The following is a 24714-nucleotide window of genomic DNA, read 5'->3' on the forward strand; positions in this document are numbered from 1 at the left end:
TGTATTCGTATTCATAAAACAATTCTGCGTTTGGAAACAACAATAAAATTCTTCTATTGATGTCGTCGCCGGAATATAATGCCGCCCAGGCATCCAAGTCATCCCAGGCAGCAGAGGAAGTATCGGCACACGATTATATCGAGTTGAAAACAATGCAAGATGTGGAGGCTCTGGAGCAAAAGCAGCTTTATTTGTACATCGAGAAATTACATGGAATCATTCGGAAATACGACACCAAAATAGCAATATACAAGAAGAAACTAAAACACTTTGTGAGGAAAATGAATGTATTCTTATAAATACTGTGAGTACGCTTGTATGGGACGCACAATTAATGTGCTCCACATATCCTTTTGCAGCTGAGCAAGGAAACAAAGAGAACTGAGGAAAACGGGGAATTGGAGGAATCGCTGAAGAGCGAAGGAAACGGACAGAAACAGGAGGAGAAAAAGGAGGGAGAAGAGGCTGTTAAGGAACGTGAGTGTAAAACAAACTCATTGTTATACCCATTACTAAAAAAATAAGCAGAGGGTATATTGTGTTCGATGGAATGTATGTAACAGGGTGAAGAAGGCATCTCAGAATCCATAAATTATATATATATATATACAGCATCAAGTGTCTAGTCGATATAGTCTGTCCGTCCGGGTGTTTGTCCGTCTGTCTGTTTGAACGCGTCGATCTCAGAGACTATAAGAGCTAGAGACTTCAAAGTTTGTTTTTATTTTCGGATCGGACCTTTTTATCATATGGCTGCCATAAATAAATCTTTTGCAACTATATTGAATAGTGATCCGATTTGAGCCAAATTTGGTAGGGATATATAACACATTACCAGATATACCACATGTGCTGTGTGATTGGTTGATATATCTCAAGAAATAACACAACTTTTTATATTAAAGATGGATTTTTGACCGATCGTTTCTATGGCAGCTACATGATATAGTAATCTGATCTTAGCCTAATGTGGTCAAAATGTGTAAGACAACAACAAATTCAAATTCTGTGAGCTTGGCTAGGATATCTCAAAAATCACAAAAAATGTTCATACTAAAGGTCATTCCACTCTACAAGGAAGTTATCAAAATCAAGAAAAACATGCATAGATATAAAATCGTATTCTATCGCCGTTTCTCCGTAGATTTTAATGAATCATATCTTAAACGATGCTTAATTAATGCAGCTTTGAAAACAAACCGAAGTTCCGAAATTTTTTCGAGTTTTCCTTGAATTTTAAAGTAAAAAAGCTAAAAAAAAATCTTTAAAAAACAAAATTTTCTTAATTCAAATATTAATAGCTCCTAAACTGCTGGCTTAAATCTTTAACTGTGTGTGGATGAATTACAGATATATTCAATAGCTTTAAAAAAAGTAAAGCTCGAGTAATGATGACAAGAGAAGGCGCACCTCTAAAAAACTGCACGGATAAAGCCAAACTTTAAAAATTTTAAAAAACAAACTCGTCGTTTGGGGCCCCACATCTATCCAAAAAAATTAGGTTTGGTTCAATTCAGATGAAAAAAGTCAAAATTTGTTGCCTAGTGTTATTGATCAAGTTTCATTTTGTTTTGCTGGCTACGGCGGCAACCAGAGCTGCTCCACGTCCGGATCCGTCCTCGGATAACATGATATCAAATTGCTTGTCGGACTTCACGAGCTTGTGCATCGTTTCGCGTATGTAAGCATCGAATTTCGGATGATATCGATACACAGAGCCATCGATACCGACGACAACTTTGCGATCATTGATCCTGTTGATTAACCCACTGATGCCAATGGCCACCAATGTGGCAGCTCGACGGGACACACACTCGCAGATGTATTTAAACTTCTGACAGTCCTCAACGGTCGCTTTCTCCAGTCCAAACAGTTGCTTTATAATGCGTCGTGTGTTTAGGAATTCGGGAAACGAGTCGCTCTCAACTTCCGATATATGTTTCGTCTCATAGATGTGGACTTTGTGCTGCAAGGTCTCCACATATTCCTTCCTTTTGGGGCTGAGCTTGAAGATGATGTTCCGCTCAATGGCGCGCAGTAGAACAAGACGCACCAATTCTCCCAGATACATTCCTGATGTCATCTTCTCAAAGAGCTGCTCCGAGCAATTGATCGATTTGCGATCTACCTCTTTATCGTATTCGGTGCGCACGAAATCCAACTGTCCACTCTCTCCAAAGGCGCCCCACTCAATGTTGACAATCACCTGTTTGTGGAAGATAATGAAAAATGTCAGACAAAAAGATTTGTCATTGGATTACAAATTCTGTCAATTTATACATTTGTTAATATGTTAATATTTATAAGGCCTTTTTTCATTTTAAGTTTATAAGTCCTATTGTATTTTTAATTAATAGGTCCTTTTCTTTTCGTTTGTAGGTCATTATTTTTTAGTTTCGGTATTGAGAAAAGAAGTCTTTTGATTCGGTTTTCAGTTACGGTTGCCAATTTCTCTCGGTTTTCAGTTACGGTTGCCAATTTCTCTCGCTTATAGGTTACAGGTTCGATCCCTGATCTTATAAAACTGACCTGTTGATGTCCCCGCCTAAATTGGTGCTCCAGGAGTTCCACGTTCTGCACATCCTCCAGATAGCAGGCATTGCAACCGGTGCCCACAATGACACCCACCCGGCACTCGGGATTCCGATGGGCGCAGGACATGAGAGTGCCCGTGGTGTCATTGAGTATGGCCACCACGGCAATGTCCGCATCACCTCGACGTTGAATGGCCTCGTGAAGCATTCGTCCCACATCCTCACCCTCGACCCCGGGACAGTCGAATCCCTTGGTCCAACGGGTTAGCATCGCCTCCTTGAGGCCCATCTGCACACAGGGAAAGGAGAAGGTGAATCCGAGAGGTAGATGGGCATTGCGCATCTCGTGCTTATCCACAAACTTGGCCAGACACTCGGCAATGTGATCGAATAGCTCCACACCCGGTCCAATCATCAGATCTTTGGGCACTGCGTAAATCTGTGACTGCACCGTGTCATCGTGATGACCCTTAAGTGTGACGAGCAGCACACGGAAATTGGTACCGCCCAAATCGAGTGCCAGATACTTTCCCATCTCATTGCCAGTGGGCAATTCGTGGACATAGGTCGGGAAGCACTTGGTATTGGCCTGTGCATGTGTGGAACGCTTTAATCCCTTGCCGATCTCATTGCAGAAGCGACTGTACACCTCTTGCACCTGATAGTCGCTTAGCAGAAAGGGTTGCATAAGTTCTCGCACCTCCACGTCTATCATTTTAAACCGACTGATTGCTTTGAATAATGAGTAACAACTAACGACCAACTAACTAACGAGTGACTGTCTGACCAGCCACCTGCCAATGTCTCCGATATAGGCAGTATCACTGACGTCGTCGTCAACTTGTGTTGCACATGATGATAAGAATTAGCTCAAAATTCCTATTTTTTAAGCGTCGTAAAAACTGTGCAATCTTGCAAGTAAATAAAATATAAAAACAAAATCCAGTCGACATGTGCTAACACTAAATTAAAATACGCTGCGTCTGCTAAAAACCAACTAAGAGAAATAGAATGACAATTTGTTTATTAGAAAACCAGCAACTTATCGAAAATATCTTACTAAAGATAATTATATTTATTTGTTAAAAAGAATTAGAAAAAAAAAAACCTAAAATAGCTTGCTATAAAAATCCTCTATCTTAAGTAAAGAAGTACATCCGCTCAGCGTTCTTAGCCTTAGCATTTTGTTGTGCATTTTACAATTACAAAATCATAAAGCCTTCTTTAATAATGCGAAAAATCCTTTATTATACTCTATCTAAAGTAAAGAAGTACATCCGCTCAGCGTTCTTAGCCTTAGCATTTTATTGTGCATTTTACAATTACAAAATCATAAAGCCTTCTCTAATAATGCGATTGATTGGCGCCATTTCCCGTTTACGGCTTAAGGTTTACGGTTCATGATGTAAGAAACTTGACATTTGTGACATGAAAATGATTTGATTTGATTGTTGATAGCGTTATGTTTACTTGCACTAATATAAGTAAGAAGTAGTTTAATGACCATGTTTATACTGTGATTATTATATATTATTTTATATATGTATATTTCTAGTTTCGGCCAGTGATGCATTTAGCTTTGTGGATGAAATGCGTCAGGCAGCGAAGCACGCAGAGAACCTTAACAGCTTCGTCTATGAGCCCACATCGGGCATGTACTATGATCCAAAGACGGGCTACTACTATAATGCGGTAAATGGTTTATGATTTATGATTAACAACAGCGTAATCTTTATGACGTGCCGTGCAGTGTAGTGTAGTGTAGTGCAGTGCACTGCAGTGGTGAGACCTTTGGAGGTTATCACTATCACTGGGAACCTACATCAATGCCCACAAATATATTGCTAGTTGTACCACAGAGTCTTAATAATGTTCCGTTTCTGATTCTTTGTAGGAATACGGGCTTTACTACGACGGAAATACGGGCTGCTACTATAGCTATGATCAGGCTAAAGATTCGTACGAGTTTCACTCGCAGGCGCAGGTGCAGGTGAGTGAACGAATACGATGGACGATACGATGATACGATGATTAACCATGATTCTTTTCCTCCTGCTCCTGCCTTATAATTGCAAGGATCACGATCACGATCTCGATCTCGATCACTGCGTTAATAGTAGACTCTTAGCAGATTTTCGCAAACTAAGCATAGACCGAATGCGTAGCAATGCATTAGGTAAGAATTGAAACCCAGAATGTGTGATAAAAACGCGGATTTCTTTTTTTCTCACTGGTTTCAGGAAAATGCTGCGGCGTCAGGTGATAATGATAATGATGATGATGGTGATGTCCAGGACATTGATGTTGAGTTCGATGAGCATGGTGGTGTGATAACAGACATGAAGACATTGCAACAGATCAAGGCTGAGAAGCAAAAGGTCAAAGAGCGTGCTGAGAAAAGCAAACGCAAGGCGAAGAAGAAGCATAAGAAGAAGCGCAAGAAGGAACATCGTCATAAGTCCAGAAAACGACACAAACATCGAGATAGCGATGAGGATGAGAATGAAAATAAAACCAAAGAGGACACAGGTCGCAGAAAGAAGAAGGCACGCAAAACTTCACACGATGTTGAAGACGGCGAACTGTCGCAATCGTCGAGCAGTTCCAGCTCCGATTCCCATACCCGATCCAGCGACAATGACAGCAGCAACAGCGACCAGGAAATTGACCAGGACAATGGTGTGCCTCTCTTTAAAGCCTCCGGTCGCTTTCAAGGTGTTTAAGAAATTCGCGTTATTGTCTTGAACCTGTCTTTCAATTTAATCAATATTCTAATCTGATTTCTTCGTCTAATACACTTTGCAGATATTGCCAAAAAGTATCCACCCTCGCTCCGCATCATTGTGCAGGAGACGAATGTGCAGGAACTGACAGTTGGCAGCTTGCATTTGATAACCTATAAAGGCGGATCTCTGGGCCGCGAAGGAGCACACGACGTTATTATACCAGATGTGAATGTCAGCAAGTGTCATTTGAATTTCCACTATGACACTAAGCAGGGTATTTACAAATGTCGTGATTTGGGCTCCCGCAATGGCACCGTTCTCAATGGCGTCCGCGTGGAGAGTGAAACAGTCCAGGATCTGGTGCACGGCAGTGTTTTGGGCATTGGTCAGACCAAGTTACTTTGCCACATACACGAGGGCAACAGCACCTGTGGATTATGTGAGCCGGGCTTGTTGATTGAGACGCCAGTGCCCACAACAACAACAACAAATGCATCCAATGTACTTTCCCATAAGGAACAGCTAAAGAAACTTCAAAAGAAGTACGGCCTGGAGAATGAGAGTAAGTGAGCTGAAACTAATTAATTTAGATGGATTTTCTTTACGAATGTCGAGAAAAAATTTTTAGAATACGAAAATGTGGAAATGTAAATTGGGTAAACAAAACTATGAAGCATTTTATTTGCAAAAAAAAAAATTAAGGAAATAATATGGAGAAGATAAATAATAGGAATGACAGAAGTTAAACAGAAATATTTAATTTAAAATCGCGTGATTTTTATAATTATAATGAAGTATTTTTGTCTTTTAAACTTTTTCCTACTAGCAAAAAGACAACACTTTGTATAAATTTTCTGTGCCACCTTGTTTAAAAAATCAAAGAAATCTTAAATTTTGTTTTCAAACTATGATTTGAGTAGCGATGTAAGGCCTAATAATAATATTCCTAATTTTGACTGTTCCTAATTTTTGTCTTCCCAATTGTGGTTTCTTATTTTTGACCTTTCCTAGTTTTCGTCTCCCAAATTATTTTTTGTTTCCTTATTTTTGTACTCTGTATATTCTTCTTAATTGAATTACCCAATTTATGATTAATTTTTTTTTCTTCCGTATCTTAGTTAACTAAAATTGTATTCTTTGTTTTTGTAATTCCTCAAAAAATGATAACCACCAATTTTCTTGATTATTCCCCACAGAATTCTTGAAAACGAACGCCAGCTCTAATCCAAATTATAATGACCGTAGTGCTCAAAGACGCATAAAGGTAGGAAGTAGCACGGATAAGGAAAAAACCGAAGTGGCGTGTGTGCATACGTAAGTCAAACGTTTGGTAATCGTGAGACTGCGATTAACTTTTGATTGTCATTTAATTATAGTGAGATTGCCAGTTCAAACAAGGGTTTTAAAATGCTCAGTAGACTGGGCTGGCAAAAGGGCGACACTTTGGGCAAAAGCAATCAGGGACTGCTTGCACCTGTGAGTAAATTTTAAATCACTTTCGACTTCGATTTCTTAGTAATAGATTTGTATTTTTTGTCTGTAGATCAATGTGGTGGCTAATGAGGGCACTACCGGACTGGGCAGCAATGAACCAAGTGCCTCTCGACCCGTGGATAAGCGGAGATTAGCGAATCTTAAGATTACACAGGCTCGATATCAAAAAGCCAATGATATATTCTTATTATCCGATGAAAGCGATTGATAAGCAAGTTAGTTTGAAACACACATTTAATAAACAATTGCTCATACATTTAATGATCATAATTATACATATATATTGTATATAGTATATAAAGATAAGGGTATACAAATGTATACATATTACGTAGTTAAAAGATCTTGCTATGTAAGTTTAAGCTATCAGTCGAATTATTAATTAAAATAGCTTCACTCATAAACACAATTAGGGTACTCACTTAACCCAGGCATCCTAGCAGATGCCCATTTTTAAACCGTGAATGGCGCTTTACTTTGCAGTCACAATATGATTTAGTAAGATATTTTATAAAGAGGACAATAGCTCAAATGTGTACAAAAAACAGTTGACTGGCGCTATTCACGTTTTAAAAATGGACCATGTGCCATGTGCTAGAATGCCAGGGTTAAGTGAGTACTCCAAATATAAAAATTAAAAAGAAAAAAAATTCACATATATATATATTTATATATTTCGAGTAATAAATAAATTAAATACATTCGCTTAGCTCTATTATCTAAGTAAAGATAAATGTGCCAATCAAATTATATTAATTAATTACGAATTAGTTTTAATTTTATGTTTAATACAAAAGCCTCTTAAGATATGTGGTTTTCTCCCGCCAAACACAACAAACAAATGTGTGGCAATTTACAAAAGAATTATTGTAATCAGTGTTTTAAAGTTATTGCTAATTAATAACGGAAATGCGCTAATACTTGGCCATGTGGGATTAGGCCGGAGTGAAAATGACTTTTTTTTCGATGCTACGATACAAAAGCAATATCTGTGCGAAACATCCAATTTTTTGGAGTTGAGGAATTAATAAAAAACTCAAAGAATTCGACATAGCTGGGATTCAAACTCAAAAGATAACAATTTAAAAAAAAAAGATAATTTTTCTTAGATAGCTCTAACTGTTTGCTTATGAAAACGATATCAACTGTTAAGATCGGTTGAAAAAAATTGGACTTACAGCAGTTTTGAAGCCATTTTCGACCCGGCCTAATGTGCATACTAAAATAGAATATGCATGTATTGTATGTATTATAGTATGTATATGTATGTATATATATGCTTATTACGCACAACGAGAATCTTTGGATGTTGGAACTACACAGAGAATGCGCTTTATAGTATATGCTAGTGTGATTTATCTATTATTATTATTAAACTCTTCGCCCTGACTGACTGAGCATTGTACAGGCCAAATCGTTAGACGTGCGACCTTGAAATTTTGCCACAACTTAGCTAAGACAAAATTCATCGTGATTTATACTATATGTATTTCGCTAATGTGATCTAACAGACGCCCGTTCCTCGAACTCCTATGAAGTATCCTGTGGCACAGGAATCCTTGCGCATCTCGCACCACGAGTTATACGTGTGATTGTTGTGTCCACAGATTTTATCCACCCGAAATTGCTGTAAAACGAAATACAGCGTATATTAAAAAAATGGTTTCTTCACTTTATTGCCAGCTGTTATTTATTGCTGTTACTCACCGCCCGCTGTTGCTTTCGGGAGCATTTGTAGCGACAGGAGACGCAACGCGGCATCTGCGTCTGCAGGTCGATAAGGCAAGTGTCCTTCGGGCCACACTTGATGTCCTCACAGCTAACGTGGTCCGCTGCAAATTGCATTGAAAGTAACAAACACACTGTTAGAATAATGGTCTGAAATTGAAATATTTACACTTTGCTGACCTAAAAATGAATTTAAAAAACTTAAAAAAAAATGTTAGAGGACTATATTTATTTTGAATAGATTCCAAATAAAATATAATCTTTTTTTTAAATTTAATTTAAGTAATTTATTGTTTAGCTTTAATATAATTGGCTATAAATAAATATTTTTCTTTTTTTTTGTATAATTTGTATTTCATTTTATATTATTATATTTAATATACTTTAGCTTTTATATACTTTACTTAAAATAAACATTTTCCTATTTTTTGTATTTGTATTTTATTTTACTTCTTTTAAAACAGTGTACGTTTTACAAGTCAGATATTTAAAGCAGCTCTTCCTGAATTTAAGCTTAAGTTTCTCGCCTGGTTTTTTGCATTTTATGACTGACATTTTCAGGTTTGCTTTAATGGCCTATTCCGCTTGTCCTGGGTTCAAAGCATGTAAATTTTGGCAGCTGTTGTTGGGCTGACAGATTTTTCGACTGGATCAAGCAGTAAGAGTTTGTAAGTGTTCGCACTAGTTCTAATTAGTTTGTTAAGAATTGCAACAACTAAGAAAACAAATTCAAACAAAATTTAAATAACCAAATCCAATCACAATTTCCATGAAAGCCGACATTCCGCTTGAAAACTTGAGATTTAAAATTTTGAATTCTTTAAATATAAGGTCCCCTTATCATCAAAATCAAGTCTTGGTCGAAAATAATTAAATTTTTTAAATGAACAAAATTTGAATGCAGAACAAATTAATAGCCCAAACAATGGTCAAAATGACATTCCGCTTGAAAATCGGTTGGGTTTTGCCAAAGTAATGACAGTTTGAAGTTGCTCAAGACTTTGGCCTAACAACTTACGAGTAAAATATATTTCCTTATTTTTACATGATTTTTTACAAGAAAATGAAAGGTCTCAGAATCAAATTTAAAGTGTTGTTTTATACTAATAACGATATAAGGAGTTGATTAAGAGTGATAGCTTGAGATTTAAAATTTAGAATTTTCAATATTTCAAAGGGGGGACCCTTAGCATCCAAATCAACACCGAGATTTCGACGAAAGTAATTTTTTGAAAGAGCTTAATAAAATTTGAATGCAGAATAAATTAAGGGGCTTAATAGTGTTCAAAATGTCATTCCGCTTGAAAATCGGTTAAGTTTTGCCCAAGTTATCACAGTTCGAGGTTGCCCAAGCCTCTGACCTAGCCATTTTGCAAGTCACAAAATTTATTCTTTTGGACATGAAATTTTACAAGAAAATGAAACGTCTTAGAATCAAATGTAAAGTGTTGTTTTATACTAACTACGATGTAAGCAGTTGATTAAAATTGATAACTTAAGATTCAAAATTGAGATTTTCAAAATATCATGTTTTGGTCAGAAGTTGGTCAAGAAGTTGGTCAGACTTTACGAGCCAAATTATATACAATACATTAGCAGAGTATTTTTTAGTTCAGCATGCTTCCTATTGTGATCTCTTGAACATTTCTTAAAACGCTTACAGCTGTTTTGGCTTTTAAATTGGGTGTTGTCCTTGTTGTCGGTCGGTCTGTAAGTCAGACGCAGCAATTTTCAACGCCGCCACATTATTCACACCGCAGGCAATGGCAATATGTACACGTAAGTATAATGTATGAAGAACCCGCCTTATTCTTGACATGCGCAACACGGTAGCCAAGTTGCCAAGCAGCCAAGTAGCCAAGTAGAAAAGGCAGCCAAGCGGCGCAGCCGCAAACGCCATGTAGACACACACACACACACATGCTTCCTTGAGACTTGGCAACAATGTTGCAGATTGCCTTGAGGGCAATGTTGTGCACAATTGCTTATGCTAAGCAGAGAACGGCATGCGGTGGCAGATGCAGATGCATACATGCATATAATATATACATACAGATATCTATATCTGACAAACATATATTCCCGAATAAAAGAGATGGCTGTGCGTGTAAGGTTCACCGACAGTGGCAATTCATAACAGTGAATGTTTATAAATTTGAACTACCAATTTCAGCTGAAAGCTTGAATAACCTTTGCAAGGGTAAAACAATCAATTGCTTCCAGGGATAGTTGATAGTTGAGATATTTTTCTGCGTAAATACATTTATAATTGAGTCATATTATTTTATTATTTTATATTATTTTATTTTAACCACTTTTTTTTTTTAATCCTGTAAAGATCAGGGTCTACAAATAATAATTATTTTAATTATCAAAATGAATTTGAACTCTTTTTCGATAAAATTATGAAATAATAATTCAATATCAATTTTTTTTTTATTTACAAAATAATTTTTTAACTTTTTCAACTTTTATAAAATAAATTAAAAATAATTTTCAAAATAAGAATTGAGTGTAAAAATCTGGTGTACTTCCAAAATCTAAAAACATTTACGATGTGTGGCTCATTTTCTTTCATATAATACTAATAATGTATTTTTTTTTTTATTTAAATGATTTTAATGAATTTTGATAATGAAGTAAAAATAATATATATTCATATTATTAGCGACATTGTGGTTAGTTTTGAAAATTGAATATCCCTACTGGTAGTACTTGTTGATTGTGATGGATATGTCAGGCTTGGCGGCATAGCTGCGCCAGCTGATAATGCCGTCACAATGCAAGTCAACTGTAGTTTGTTATGCCGACGTGGTTTAATCAACTCCAACTGCAACTGCAACTCCTCCATCCATCTGGTTTTTATAGCCATCAGCGAGAGCGGTAGCAGACGCGTCTGATACGCTGCTGTAGCTGTTGCCGCTGGCGGGCGGAACTTATTGCAACATTGTGTGGCATGCCAAAAGATTCGTCGTGGTCGTGGGTCATGTATGCGTTTTAGTGTTTTTTTTGCCCGTTGCAGTTGCCAGTTGTTGCTTGTTGGTTGTTAGTTGGGCAACTGTCTGGCCATTTTGGTATTGCGTGTTGTTTAAGGTGATTTTAATACGATCGTAAACTTCACCCGGCCCAGACGCAACAGACGCTGAGCCAGACAAAAGTGACGTCGCGACGTCATAAGGGACAAGGAAAGAAAGGGGGAATGGGAAGGGGAAGGGGGACTGAACCGGACCGGGACAGAGACCGGACAAGCACACTGGAAAAAAAGTTGTAACAAAATAACAATAAAAATATTATAACTTTGAAAACCCAATTTTTTATATATGTAGTCTTGAGTTTTGAGGAACATTATTATATGTACCTATATTTTTGGCTGTGAAAATATTCTTATTTTTGATATTATTAATAAGAAATTGGTCTTATTTGAAATTTTTCTATAACCAAGATGTGTTTCCTAACTTTAAGAATTTTTTGTTCTTGGCGCATTTTTTAGACCAAAATTCATAGTTCTGAGACCGAAATCTTTAATGTAGAACGTTATTTTTTTAAGTGCAGGTGCAATCACAGAACCTGCGTCACCCTCTTCGCAAAAATGGCGTTTTTAATGGCTTGTACGTGTAGTCATATTTCTTGGGGCAACACTCCATGGCGATGGATATATATATATGTGTGCGTGTGTATGTGTGTAGTTGTAGTTGTAGCTGGTTCTTTTTGGGGTCTTATAGGCTCGATCGCGACGTAGCAAATATTTATGTGAAAGCATACAAGCACACGAAAACCTTAAACTTACTAACCATAAAGATAAAATGTTTAAAAACCAACAAAAAAGAAAAAGAAAACACACAAGCACACACGCACACATTCGTAAAGCGACATTTTTACATATGCTTTATTTTTTTATCAGATGAGGACACAGAAGAGTAACAGAAATTGACTTTAAAAAAAAAAAAAAACAGCCCAGATCATCTGGCGATTCGGCTAGCACACACACAAAAACACACACACTCATTTGAGCTAAAATCAAAAGTGATCAATTGGTAATGATCTTAATTTATTTTAATATTCGGCTACCGTGCATAACTGAGGTATAACCAAACCAAGCATCGAATTTACATTTGATCTCTAAGCATTACAAATGATACCGATCAAAAAATTCCTAATATTAATAACAGTTTTCAGCCAACCTAACGTATTTAATTACTCTTTTTCCTTATAAAAGTGAATGAATTTGACAATAAGAGTCAATGAATTTGAGATTGACAATGGTCAAAGCTGCTATTACGTACAAAGTTTGCAAGTCTCTTACGTCAAAGGAGAGAATTTTAGGGAGCAGCTGCTTGTTTGGCTTGGTTTTTAGGAAGTCGTATCTTTTGTTTTAGTTTCTGTTTTATTTAACATTAATTACAAGCTGTTATTTGCAACAAAACACTGCAATTAGCACGCAATTGCAGCCGGCAGCCGCCTCTGACACACTTAACCAGTTTGGTCAGTCAGTCTGTCATTTGCCCAGTTACTAGTGTGTACAGTTGGTCAAGAAAGTGTTTTGACAATATACTGAATTTACATAATTTCTCTTGCAATATATATATATATATATATATATATATATATATATATATATCTGTATATGTATTATATATGTATAGTCATATTTCTTGGGGCAACACTCCATGGCGATGGATATATATATATATGTGTGCGTGTGTATGTGTGTAGTTGTAGTTGTAGCTGGTTCTTTTTGGGGTCTTATAGGCTCGATCGCGACGTAGCAAATATTTATGTGAAAGCATACAAGCACGAAAACCTTAAACTTACTAACCATAAAGATAAAATGTTTAAAACCAACAAAAAGAAAAGAAAACACACAAGCACACACGCACACATTCGTAAAGCGACATTTTACATATGCTTTATTTTTTTTATCAGATGAGGACACAGAAGAGTAACAGAAATTGACTTTAAAAAAAAAAAAAAAACAGCCCAGATCATCTGGCGATTCGGCTAGCACACACACAAAAACACACACACTCATTTGAGCTAAAATCAAAAGTGATCAATTGGTAATGATCTTAATTTATTTTAATATTCGGCTACCGTGCATAACTGAGGTATAACCAAACCAAGCATCGAATTTACATTTGATCTCTAAGCATTACAAATGATACCGATCAAAAAATTCCTAATATTAATAACAGTTTTCAGCCAACCTAACGTATTTAATTACTCTTTTTCTTATAAAGTGAATGAATTTGACAATAAGAGTCAATGAATTTGAGATTGACAATGGTCAAAGCTGCTATTACGTACAAAGTTTGCAAGTCTCTTACGTCAAAGGAGAGAATTTTAGGGAGCAGCTGCTTGTTTGGCTTGGTTTTTAGGAAGTCGTATCTTTTGTTTTAGTTTCTGTTTTATTTAACATTAATTACAAGCTGTTATTTGCAACAAAACACTGCAATTAGCACGCAATTGCAGCCGGCAGCCGCCTCTGACACACTTAACCAGTTTGGTCAGTCAGTCTGTCATTTGCCCAGTTACTAGTGTGTACAGTTGGTCAAGAAAGTGTTTTGACAATATACTGAATTTACATAATTTCTCTTGCAATATATATATATATATATATATATATATATATATATATATATATATATATATATATATATATATATATATATATATATATTGTTCATGGATTTTTATCAGGGATCGTAAATAAGTGTTATGTTAGCAAATTTTAACTAAATAAATCAATAAAACAGAATTATGTTAGGATAACATGCAATGCACCAAAATTTCTTATTTTTGTCGTAATTAGCGATCTAAGCTAAAAACTTTTATTTCCGATAACAAATAATGAAAATAATTTTTAATTTTTATTAAAAAAGTAAATTATAATAATTAAATAACCATTTTAATTAAAAAGCTGAAAAATAACACTTATTCTTGATTTTTTCATAAAAAATTTAAAATAAGTCTTATTTTTGATTTTTATTTTATATGTCGCAAATAAGAGTTATTCAAAAACTTTTAAGTAAAAATCAATTAAATAAAAGTTCAGTTGAATTTCTTTTCAACCAATTTATTTACGTAGATTTTTCTCATATAAAAAAAGCATATGACAATAATTTTGAATTTAACTAATTTTTAAAATAAAATAAACATAATTTACAAAAATTAGCATAATTTCTCCTGCAAAAATGTTTACTCTGTGAAAACACTTTCTTAACTAAGTGTATGTATAAATACGCCGCTCGAGAATGCAACACCCGAGAATGCCACGCCTTTAATTGGTGCGGAGACTGACACCAAGGCGGCGACTGCGATGCAGCAGCAGCAGCAACAACAACTGATTGTAGGCGGTCTGTTTTTGCATGTAATTAATTGGAAATCGGAGTTGATCAATCGCATTGTAACCACAAAATTAATAAGCATGCATTAAGCCGAGAGATGCGAGAGATGTTGCTGTTGTTGTTGTTGCTGTTGTTGTTAATGTAGAGCATTACTGACAGCTGCAGCAGCAACAACTAAACTTGTAGCAACAGCAACTGGATAATCAAATTGCTGGCAATCATGGAGCCGTATAAGCAAATGTTGCAATTTCAGTCAACAAACACCGAGAGCAACTTAATATGGCTCGACAGTTGCAGACAACAGTGCGAGAGCAACAGCAACAACAGCAACTTGTGGTTGGTACTCGACTTGAAACTTCAGCCAAGTCAAGTCAATCAAATGCAAAATTGCGGTTTTGCGTTGATTGTTGTTAAATTTGCACAGCCGCTAACGTTACCAACAACAATAACAACCAGCATCTGAGAACAACAACAACAATAAAAACAACTGCAATTGATGGAAATAATTTGCCAAAGCAAGCAGCATTCAAACGGCACCACACTTTCAATTAATTTGATTGAGTTTTAAAGCTTATCAATCATCCATCAAAAAAAAAAAACCAATTACATACTACATAGTACACACTGCATATGAAAAGTACTCGTACATACCTCGACACGGTCCCGGATATGCCACAGCAATGGATCGTCCAATTTTGCAAATCATACGATTTATATCACAAGTGCTCCTGTAAGTCTTGCCATCGACACCGCACACCGCACTCTCTTTCCCATCAACATCAGCACCAACTCCAGTGGATATCTCCTCATTGATATCCAGATCGTAGGATCCATTCTCATCATTATCCCAGGGGCAATCGATTTTGCATGTTATACAATGTGGCATCATATACTGATCCTCAACACAGGTTAAGCCATTCAGACATTGCACTCCCTTGCAGCTGGCTACAAATATTTGAAATTCAATTAAATAAGTAATTTGATTAAATACTACTTAAATATTAGTGAACAAAAAAACGTTTCTTAAAAAAATCATTAGCAACAAACACCAAAGTCTGTAATCAAATTATTACTGATCGTATATAATACATTTTTCAATTAATAAAATGAATGAAAAAGTCAAAACTACAACTTGTGTATTATTTTTCAGCAACAATAATAGGATTAATCATTATTGTGTGATAATTATTCTCTTAATAACCTTTTATTAATAAGCATGCTCTTGTAAAATAAAGAATGCTCCTATGAACGCGAAGTTTCTAATTATTCTGTTAATAAAGTGTTGCCAATTTCGTTGATTGGCGCTAGAAATGCGCATAGGCACTCCAACATAAACTGAACACACCGACACACACACATACATAAATACATATACAGCTAAAACCATAAACTGTCAAATTTATCAGCGCACATGGTCCGCTGCAACGCCTTGGCGCCAACTGTGACACTTGCAAAAAATTGCATTCATTTTTCTGCTGAAAATTACGAGTAAGAAAGTCTGTCTGTCTTATTGAAGGCGGTTACTGGTCGAGGGAGGAAGGGGAGAGAAGCTGACGGACGGACTGACTTGAGTTGCAAGAGATCTGCCTTGCACCACAGCCAATAGTGAACAGTGAATAGCCAATAGTGAATAGCCAATAGCCAAGATTGCCGATTGTCGATTGCACATTCCGAAGAGCTGAAGTTGGAGCGGGAGCTGAAACTGAAGAGGAAGTCCACTATGGGGAAAAGTCCGATATTTTGTCAAAGGGTTCAGTATTTTTCTAATTTTTTAATTTTAAATACTCAAGATATTTATGTTCATATTTAAGAATCATGTTTAAAATGACGTTCTGCTTGAAAATCGGTTCAGTTTTGATCAAGTTATGACAGTTGAAAGTTGGACGACTCTTTGAGCTAGCAACTTTACCACAACCGTACCGGTTCTTGACAGAGAATTTATTTCGTTTACGGTTTCAGTTCCGGTACTAAAAAAGAAACGGTTAGTTTCGGTTAACGGTTCCGATGTTATTCCCTGCTTTAAATATATTTTATGAAATTCTATAAAATAAAAATTATTAACGTTCTTTAGTCGAACAACGCATATATTTTAAATATCAAGTCTCTAGCTTTTTGCTTTAGAGTTTTTGCAAAAGCCGCGAGCTTTTTTTCCCATAGTGGAGCGGCAGCGGGATCGGAATCTTGTCGTCATTGGCACGCGCCAACATTAGATGGTTGCTGTTGTTGCTGCCACTGCCGTTTTATGTCTTGGCAACAGCAACAACAAGCGACAGCATCAGGCAACAGCAACAGGCCGCCGCTTGCGGCTAATCCAACAAGTTCTTTTGGCCATTGCATTAGCCACATTGCAGTTGGCTCCTCATCGTTCTTGTACATTTTTATTGATCATTTGAGCATGTTTGCGAGTGCTTCCTGTATCATTAAATTATTACACAACATTCGCTGTCGATGGGATAAGAAGGGAAGGGAGGGGCAACATTGCTGTGGAACTGCCAATCGATTGGCATAATGGTTGCTTGGCAGTGTCCAGTGTCCAGTTGATTTCACTACAGGCAACAAGTTGTTGGCCGTAATTGAAATGTGCAATAATTTGTCATCTAATCTTATTGTGACGCTGCTGCGTTTTGGCACGCAAGTGAGTACACTCGTATTCGAACTAGTATTCATATTCGAATTCATACACGTCTGTCATATTTATACGAGTATCCCGTATTTAAAACCACTTCAAAAGTTAAGAATTTAAAAGCACATTATATTTTTTTTTATCAAAATTTGAAAATTTGTATAGAAAACCAATGAATGTATTAAAATTTTACCGATAAGACGAAAACTTCAATTTGAAATTTTATTTTCAGTTGGAGTAGTTTATATTCATGCGAGTATGATAACGATAGCGTTAGCAATACCGATAGCAATACCGATAGCAATACCGATAGCAATACCAATAGCGATAGCGATAGCGATACTCACTCTTGCAGTGACCGCGATATGCGACCTCCAGTTGGGCGTTGTTGGTACGGCAGGCCCGTTTGCGCAGCTGGCATTCGGTATTGTAGGTGCGACCGTCATTGCCACAAACCGGATTTGTATGTTGCTGCCGTTGCTGTTGCGGCTGCTGCTGCTGTTGGGAATGAGCAACAGAGTAAAGCATTATATGTATTTGGCAAGTGTGGTGCCCCAATGAGTATGCAATGGTATATGCCAACTTACCACAGGCGCTGCCTCATAAATTCCAGCCAGAAATGTTAAATCATCGGTAGTAGCCGATGACGCAGCCGTTTCACTTCCGTGTTCAGCCAGATACAGACGACGTGTGCCAGACTGAGAGCCATAAGTAGAGACAGAGACAGGGATAGAGTCGCTGATAGAGACAGAGTCAGAATTATACCCAGACATTGTGGTATTTGCTGTCAGCAATGTGCCTGTTGCTGATGCTGCTGCTGCTGCCGATGTTGCTGTTGTGTGTTGCTTATCCTTGTGATTGTTGTTTTGCTTGTGCTTGTGCCTGCGTTTTTGTTGTTGTTGTTGCAATCCATTGTCGTGATTTGGAGCATGCTGCTGATGTTGATGTTGGTGTTGGTGTCTGACTCGAGCTGGAGCATTGTCTTGCTGCTGTTGCGATTGTTTCTGCTGTTGCTGCTGCTGCTGCGACTGTCTGTTAATGTTGTTGGCGGGTTCATTAGCATTTGCCAACTTGTGTCTAGACTGAGCTGTCTGCGCAGGCGTCGTGGACGAGTCATTGGCTCCTGTTGTTGCTGTTATTGCTGTTGTCATTGATCTTGTTAAGTGTTTGCCATCGCCATTGTTGTTGCTGTAGCTGTTTTTTTTTCTATGTCTGCGACGTTCGTAGCCCCCTCTCTCCATATCCATATCCACATCCACATTCACATCCATCTCAACCTTCATCTGCACTTTGTCGCCGTTGCTGTTGTTGTTGTTGTTGCTGTTGCTGTTGCTGTTGCTGTTGCCGTTGCCCTCCATTTGCAAGCGTCTGGTTGTCGGCTGCTCTTGCAAATTGCTGCTGTCTATAATCAAAAGTCTTCTGTGTTTCGTCTCGCCCAGCATTCCTCCTCCTCTCCATCTATGACTGGATCGCTTTGGCATTGGCTGTTGATGTTGTTGTGGTTGTTGTTGTTGTTGATTTCTTTGGTTATCAGTACAGTTGTCGTTGTTGTTGCTGTTGTTGCTTGGTTTATGCTGTCGTTTGGCGCCATCTAAACCTAAATTGGTATTTGTAATTCCGCTACTTAAACTACGTAAGCCGCGCGGCGGCACTGAAGACAACATCGACGAAGACGACGACGACGACAACAACAACTGTTGCTCTGGGGCGTTGTGATTTTGCTGCTGTTGCTGCCTCCGGCGTAGACTCGCGCCACACTCCGGCGCACACACACATTTCGGTCGTCCTTTACGTTTCACACACTTCTTATTTGGCCCACACTTGAAACCCTTGCAAGTCTCTGGAAAATTCGAAACATAATATAGTTCAGTTGTTTAATTTCACTAAAAATTGTAAAAGGCAACGTAATAATTTAAATATAAATAATAAAATACAATTTATTTATATAAAAATACAAAAATCTTATTTCACAAAATTTGAGTTATAAAGCAATAATCACATTAATATTTGCATATAAATCAGTGATCGTTATAATTCTAAGTTTCTACGGTTTTCTTTAATTATACAGACGTGTGCGAAATAATAAGAGCACCATATATGAAAACTTTATTAATTTTTTTAAATTTAATAATCCAATGGATCAGCTATGAATAGACGTTAAGAAACAAGTCAAGGATGCTACGGACAAAAAATTACAGACAAATATAGCAAGAAGAAGAAAATATTTGGTATAATAGTAGATTTTATGCCACTCTTTTATATAGGATCTATAGACTTCATTTGTGTCAAAATGATCCAGAAAACTGGCTATGTTTCATCATATTAAATGTGCGGACCAAAGTGTGTACCCATCAATTGTTAAAACTCATGAAGGAATCGGCGATCCATTTTTTCGCACATTTGATTTTCGACTTAATATAACAAAGTTTATATTATAAAGGATAAGGACCTAACAGGAAATGTGTACTATTAAAATAATATAAAGACTTATTGTTAAAATATTATAATAGAAAATGTTTTCACACATGCTGTTCTTATTATTTTGCACACGTCTGTACATACTAGGTAATTAATTTTCAGTTATTTTACTTTAAAGTATTTTTTATTTTATAAAATTTATTGTTATGTATAGAAATTGAAAATATCAGCTTATTCCATATTAAAACAACATATCTAAGATATTGCCATTCAAAATCCGATATAGTTTTGAAATGAGAATAATTGAAATAATTATGATTTAGTTAATTTGCGATTCCCGATCGGTATTTATTAGTTATTAGTCTAGCTAATTAACTCACCTGTGCAGGGTACACACTCAACGCCGCCTCCGATGGCAGTGGCAAAGAAATACTCCACATTGCTCAACTCGCGATCCGTGTAGGAGAAGGTCTGGCTGGAACCACAGCAATCTGATTTGGTGATGTTGGTAGAAAAGATTTGGTTGCACTTGCCACTGCCCAGATGCGTCTGCCAGCAAGTGCCAGCTGTAGGTTAATGAAGCAAATCAGAAGGGGGCTTAACTACAGAAATTGCCCATAATTATTTATTTTTTTTTTTTTTTGTATCTGATTTTGCAAACAAAATTTGGAAATAAAAGTTAGGAAAATTTGGAAATAAACATAAGAAAGCAAAATCAAGTAATTCGAATTGGTAAAAATATATTGAAATGCAAGAAATTTTCAATATTATTAGTCGAAAAATATAAAATACGAAAAAAAATAATAGAAGGGCAAAAATTCGGAAGTCGAATGTTGTATGTACGTGTACGTGGTATTAAAATGCCAGATGGCAAAAAATGATTCGCAAAATCATAAATTTTTGCGTTTAAAATGATTTTTATTCTCTATGCCTTTAGTCTTATTATTAAATTGAATTAACACATGGGATAAACAAATAGAAATTTTGTGAAAAATTGCGTCATATTTGGTATAATGTGTCACAGTTATTGTTCATTCAAGTTAAGGAACAATCTTACAAATAATTAGACAAAAAACGATACAAAACGATACGGAAGTGAAAAGCATGCTAAAAAGATATTTAAATAAATTGAGAAACTGTAGGTTGGATTTATGTTATTTCTTTATCACCCTAAGGTCGATCATTTTAGAATAAAACGTATCTTCCAGATTCAAAGATGCGAAATAATACTGAAAAGACTAATATTTTGAAATAAATATAAGGAAAATAGAAGTTGAAAATCAAATCGTATGGAAATCAGAGAAATTAGAAAATTAAAATTAAGTATTATGTTATCATGAAATAAAAACGTTTTTTCCAAACGTTTTATAAAATTTCAAAAATGTCGATTCTTTTTTGAACCGTATTTTGATTACTTAAAGCTTTATTGTTCGTTGGTTTAATATATACATATAGATAGGGTACCATTGTCAGTTACTTACCCGAAGTCAGACGCATGCTCAGCAGCAATGCAATTAACAAAGTCATCAATGGAAGTCCACACTTGTCCGCCGGCAATATCATGACTTTAGTTGTTGTGGCTGTTGATGTTGATGTTGATGTTGTCAGGCAGTGTCCGCTCTTTTGTAGACTAGAGCTAGATAAATGATGCTGCTGTTGCCGTTGGTGTTGCTGTCGTTGTTGTTCACGTGCCGTTGACACCTCGTCATAAGCGTCATCCTCAGCATGCGTAGTGCGTGGATGTGGCTGTGAATGTGGTTGTGGATGTGGATATGGATGTGGATATGTCTGCTGATGTCTCACTGCGATCGCATTGACGTCACGGTCATGGTCAGCAGCAACAGCAACAACGTTGCTCACATACGCATTCCCATGATTATTGGCATTGGCAATAATGCGGCCAGCATAGTGCAAAACCTTCCTCCATATGATAACTATAAATAAACTTTGAATTGTGCTACATTTGCGGGCAGTTGTTGCCGCTTTTGCTGTATGTGTATCTGTAAGTGTAGTTGTATCTGTATCTGTGGCTGATGTTGCTGACGTCTTCGTCTTCTTTGACAATGTTGTCGATACTTGGTTTGGTGTTCGCGCTTCACAGTTGGCAGGAAGTGCGCGCATTGTCCGAATATTTCTGCGCTTGTATTTGTAATTTGATTTTAGAAATGTCAAATTGTTCTGACTGTTTGTTTGATGCTGCAGCATGACAAGGCAAACAACGATTGGCGACGAATGCTGCAAGAGGCAAAAGAGACCAAAAACAAACATAAGAAATTTTAACTAAATAAGATTCCCTCTACGAATGTCGAATAATATTACTCAGAACACGAAAATGTGGAAATCAAAAGTGGGAAAACTAAATTAGAAAGCATTGAATTTTAAAACAAAATTTAAAAGTTAAAAGAAGTTTTAGAAGAATAAATATTAGGAATATTCTTATTTAAAAATTTAAAATTGGGGGAAAAAAAATTTGAAAGTCAATATATTAGATAAAAAAAGGAACAGATTTTCTTTCTATTTTTTCTAATTACTTGTAATTCCTTAAAAAATATTCGAAATTTGTAAAAACATGTATTGTAATAGAAGCGAATTGTGGCAGGCACTGTAGACAGCAGATCGAGGAGTAATAAAAAGCTGCAGGCACTTGAATGAAGCACATGCTTCAAGCAACATGATGCAACCACAACAACAACAACAACAGCACCAACATCAACAGCACAAAGAAAAGAAAAGAAAAATACAGCTAAGAAGCAACAATTAAGTTGCTTGACATTGAGCAGGCGGTTTTCAAATAAAGAACCTGTTGCTGTCGACGTCTCCGCTGTCATCGTTGCTGTCTGCAATGCAGCCCCAACGACAGACAGAGAGACAGACAGACAGACACAGAGACAGAGGTAAAGGCAGATTCGCGAGCTTTGGTAGGTTTGGCGCAAATTGCAATCGCGCTTGTCTCCGTCTCCGTCTCCACTATGGGAGATGCAGGTTTTCAATTTTTTGTTGTGCCGTATTTTCAAATATTTTTGACTTTCTAAATTTAAATACTCTTAATTTAAAAAAGAAAACATTTATTTATTAATTTTTACAAACTATACTTAACATTTGATGCTCAATCAAAGTCAAATGATTGAAAAATTGTAACTTTCTTACTAAAATGGGTTAATATTGGGGCTAATTAAATAAAATATACAGGCCATTTCCGGTTTTTACTTTTGGCCGGATTGTTCGAAAGTGAATATCTTTAAATTGAGAATTTAATTTTAGTTGGTAAATTTACGTGTGATACAGTGAATAAAATTTGAAATCTCTAGCTTTATGTTTAGAACTTATGACAAAAAATCGAGCTCTTTTCCCATAGTAATCTGACTCTGTCTCTGTTTGTCTCTCAAGCTGTTTAACTATGTGTGAGTGTGTGTGTGTGTTTGTGTGTGTGTGTGTTTGTGTGTGTGTGTGTTTCTGTGTGTGTGTGTTTGTGACTTGCATTTTGTTTGTCGCGCTAGTTTGGCATTTGTTTTATTTTGGCTGCTCCTATCATTGTCACGACATTAAGGACGTGCTCAAGCCAACATCAACAATATGCAGACAGCCCCTGAACAGAACAAAACAGAACAGAGCAGAGTGATAGACAGACGGACAGCCGAAGAGACAAGTAGACATGCAACAATTGCATTGAGGAGGCAAAACGAAACGTGACTGGAGTGTGACTTTTGCAAGCGCCTGTTATTTAACTAAAGCATCCTAATTTGGCTAACTTGGTAACGTCCTTGAGCCAACAAACAACAATAACAACAATTGTCAATGCCACCTGGAGAGAGAGAGAAAGAGAGAGAGACAGAGAAAGAATTTGGAGTAGGAGCAGCTGCCTCCAGGCTGCCTTAAGCCTACCTATCAAAATTGGCCCCATCAAGTCGAGAAAGCAACTCGAGAAATGTTTTTTAGTACCCATTGGCCTTAGTACGAGTACGAGTATTCACTGCATTTACCTTTACTACCTTTACTACCTGTACCTGTACAGTGAGCACCGCCAGACATTGCACATTTCCATGTAAACAATTAATGACCTACTGCGTCATGGTTCATGTTCATGATCATGAGCAGACGCGTGCAACGAACAGCGGGCAGCTGCACTGAGGGAAAAGCCCTGGACTTGATTCAGTTCTTATTGATCATAAATAAAAGATAAACAAACCTTTATCATTACTTGGCCCCTTTTTAGATTCTGCATCAAATTTGAAAAATTAAATTTTTTGCATTCACTATCCATTTTTTCCAAAGTTGACACTTTTGACAAACTTCAAACTGTCATAACTTTGTCAAATCTCAACCGATTTCCTTGCGGAATATCAATTTTATCATTATTTGTCTCCTATTTTAATTTTACATAAAAATTGGAAAGTTAATTTTTTCTTCCTTCACTGGCAATTTTTTCATACTTTCGATCACTGTCCATTTTCTACATACTCTTCCTGTGGCACTTTTTCTCAATCTTCAAACTGTCATAACTTTGTCAAATCTCAACTGATTTCCTTGCGGAATATCAATTTTATCATTATTTGGCCCCTATTTTTATTCTGCATCAAAATAAAAAATTCATTTTTTTCTTCCTTCACTGTCTATTTTTTTTCATACTTTCGATTACTGTCCATTTTCTACATACTTTCCCCGTGGCACTTTATCTCAAACTTCAAACTGTCATAACTTTGTCAAATCTCAACCGATTTCCCAGCGGAATATCAATTTAATCATTATTTGGCCCCTATTTTTATTCTGCATCAAAATAAAAAAATCATTTTTTTCTTCCTTCACTGGCAATTTTTTCATACTTTCGATTACTGTCCATTTTCTACATA

At 36.4% G+C, this 24714-nt stretch overlaps 3 protein-coding genes across 8 annotated transcripts in view; 1 reads left to right on the forward strand and 2 right to left on the reverse strand.

The window, feature by feature from the left end:
• LOC117785738 (angiogenic factor with G patch and FHA domains 1) lies at positions 1–7514 on the forward strand. 4 transcript variants are annotated; one of them, XM_034623949.1, is made up of 9 exons: positions 1–272; positions 360–477; positions 4090–4226; positions 4429–4524; positions 4775–5249; positions 5340–5822; positions 6457–6574; positions 6637–6736; positions 6804–7514. In XM_034623949.1, exons 1-9 carry the CDS (start codon positions 60–62, stop codon positions 6960–6962), a joined length of 1899 nt encoding a protein of 632 aa, XP_034479840.1. In that variant the 5' UTR covers positions 1–59; the 3' UTR covers positions 6963–7514. The 4 variants fall into 4 exon arrangements, with proteins under 4 accessions (XP_034479840.1, XP_034479842.1, XP_034479841.1 ...); XM_034623951.1 differs by lacking the exons at positions 1–272; positions 360–477 and adding an exon at positions 3923–3939 and having other exon boundaries at positions 6804–7395; XM_034623950.1 differs by lacking the exons at positions 1–272; positions 360–477 and adding an exon at positions 3982–4018 and having other exon boundaries at positions 6804–7395.
• LOC117785739 (hexokinase type 2) lies at positions 1513–3303 on the reverse strand. The gene is made up of 2 exons (XM_034623953.1): positions 2530–3303; positions 1513–2206 (listed from the first exon to the last, which is right to left on the reverse strand). The coding sequence occupies exons 1-2, from the start codon at positions 3247–3249 to the stop codon at positions 1562–1564; spliced, it is 1365 nt and encodes a 454-aa protein (XP_034479844.1). The 5' UTR covers positions 3250–3303; the 3' UTR covers positions 1513–1561.
• Positions 6769–24714, reverse strand: part of LOC117785737 — a 23740-nt gene continuing 5794 nt past the window's right edge. The window contains exons 2-8 of one of the 3 annotated variants that reach the window (XM_034623948.1): positions 21349–22102; positions 20248–20433; positions 18040–19289; positions 17797–17938; positions 15478–15771; positions 8462–8586; positions 6769–8381 (exon numbers count right to left, since the gene is read on the reverse strand). In XM_034623948.1, the coding sequence (XP_034479839.1) occupies positions 8259–8381; positions 8462–8586; positions 15478–15771; positions 17797–17938; positions 18040–19289; positions 20248–20433; positions 21349–22072 (2844 nt within the window). In that variant the 5' untranslated portion in view covers positions 22073–22102 and the 3' untranslated portion in view covers positions 6769–8258. Of the gene's footprint in view, positions 8382–8461; positions 8587–15477; positions 15772–17796; positions 17948–18036; positions 19290–20247; positions 20434–21348; positions 22103–24714 lie in introns of all 3 variants that reach the window. The other 2 variants (XM_034623946.1, XM_034623945.1) reach the window with 2 other exon arrangements.

Source organism: Drosophila innubila (genome assembly GCF_004354385.1).
Source record: "Drosophila innubila isolate TH190305 chromosome 2R unlocalized genomic scaffold, UK_Dinn_1.0 1_C_2R, whole genome shotgun sequence".
Classification (NCBI taxonomy): Eukaryota; Metazoa; Arthropoda; class Insecta; order Diptera; family Drosophilidae; genus Drosophila; species Drosophila innubila.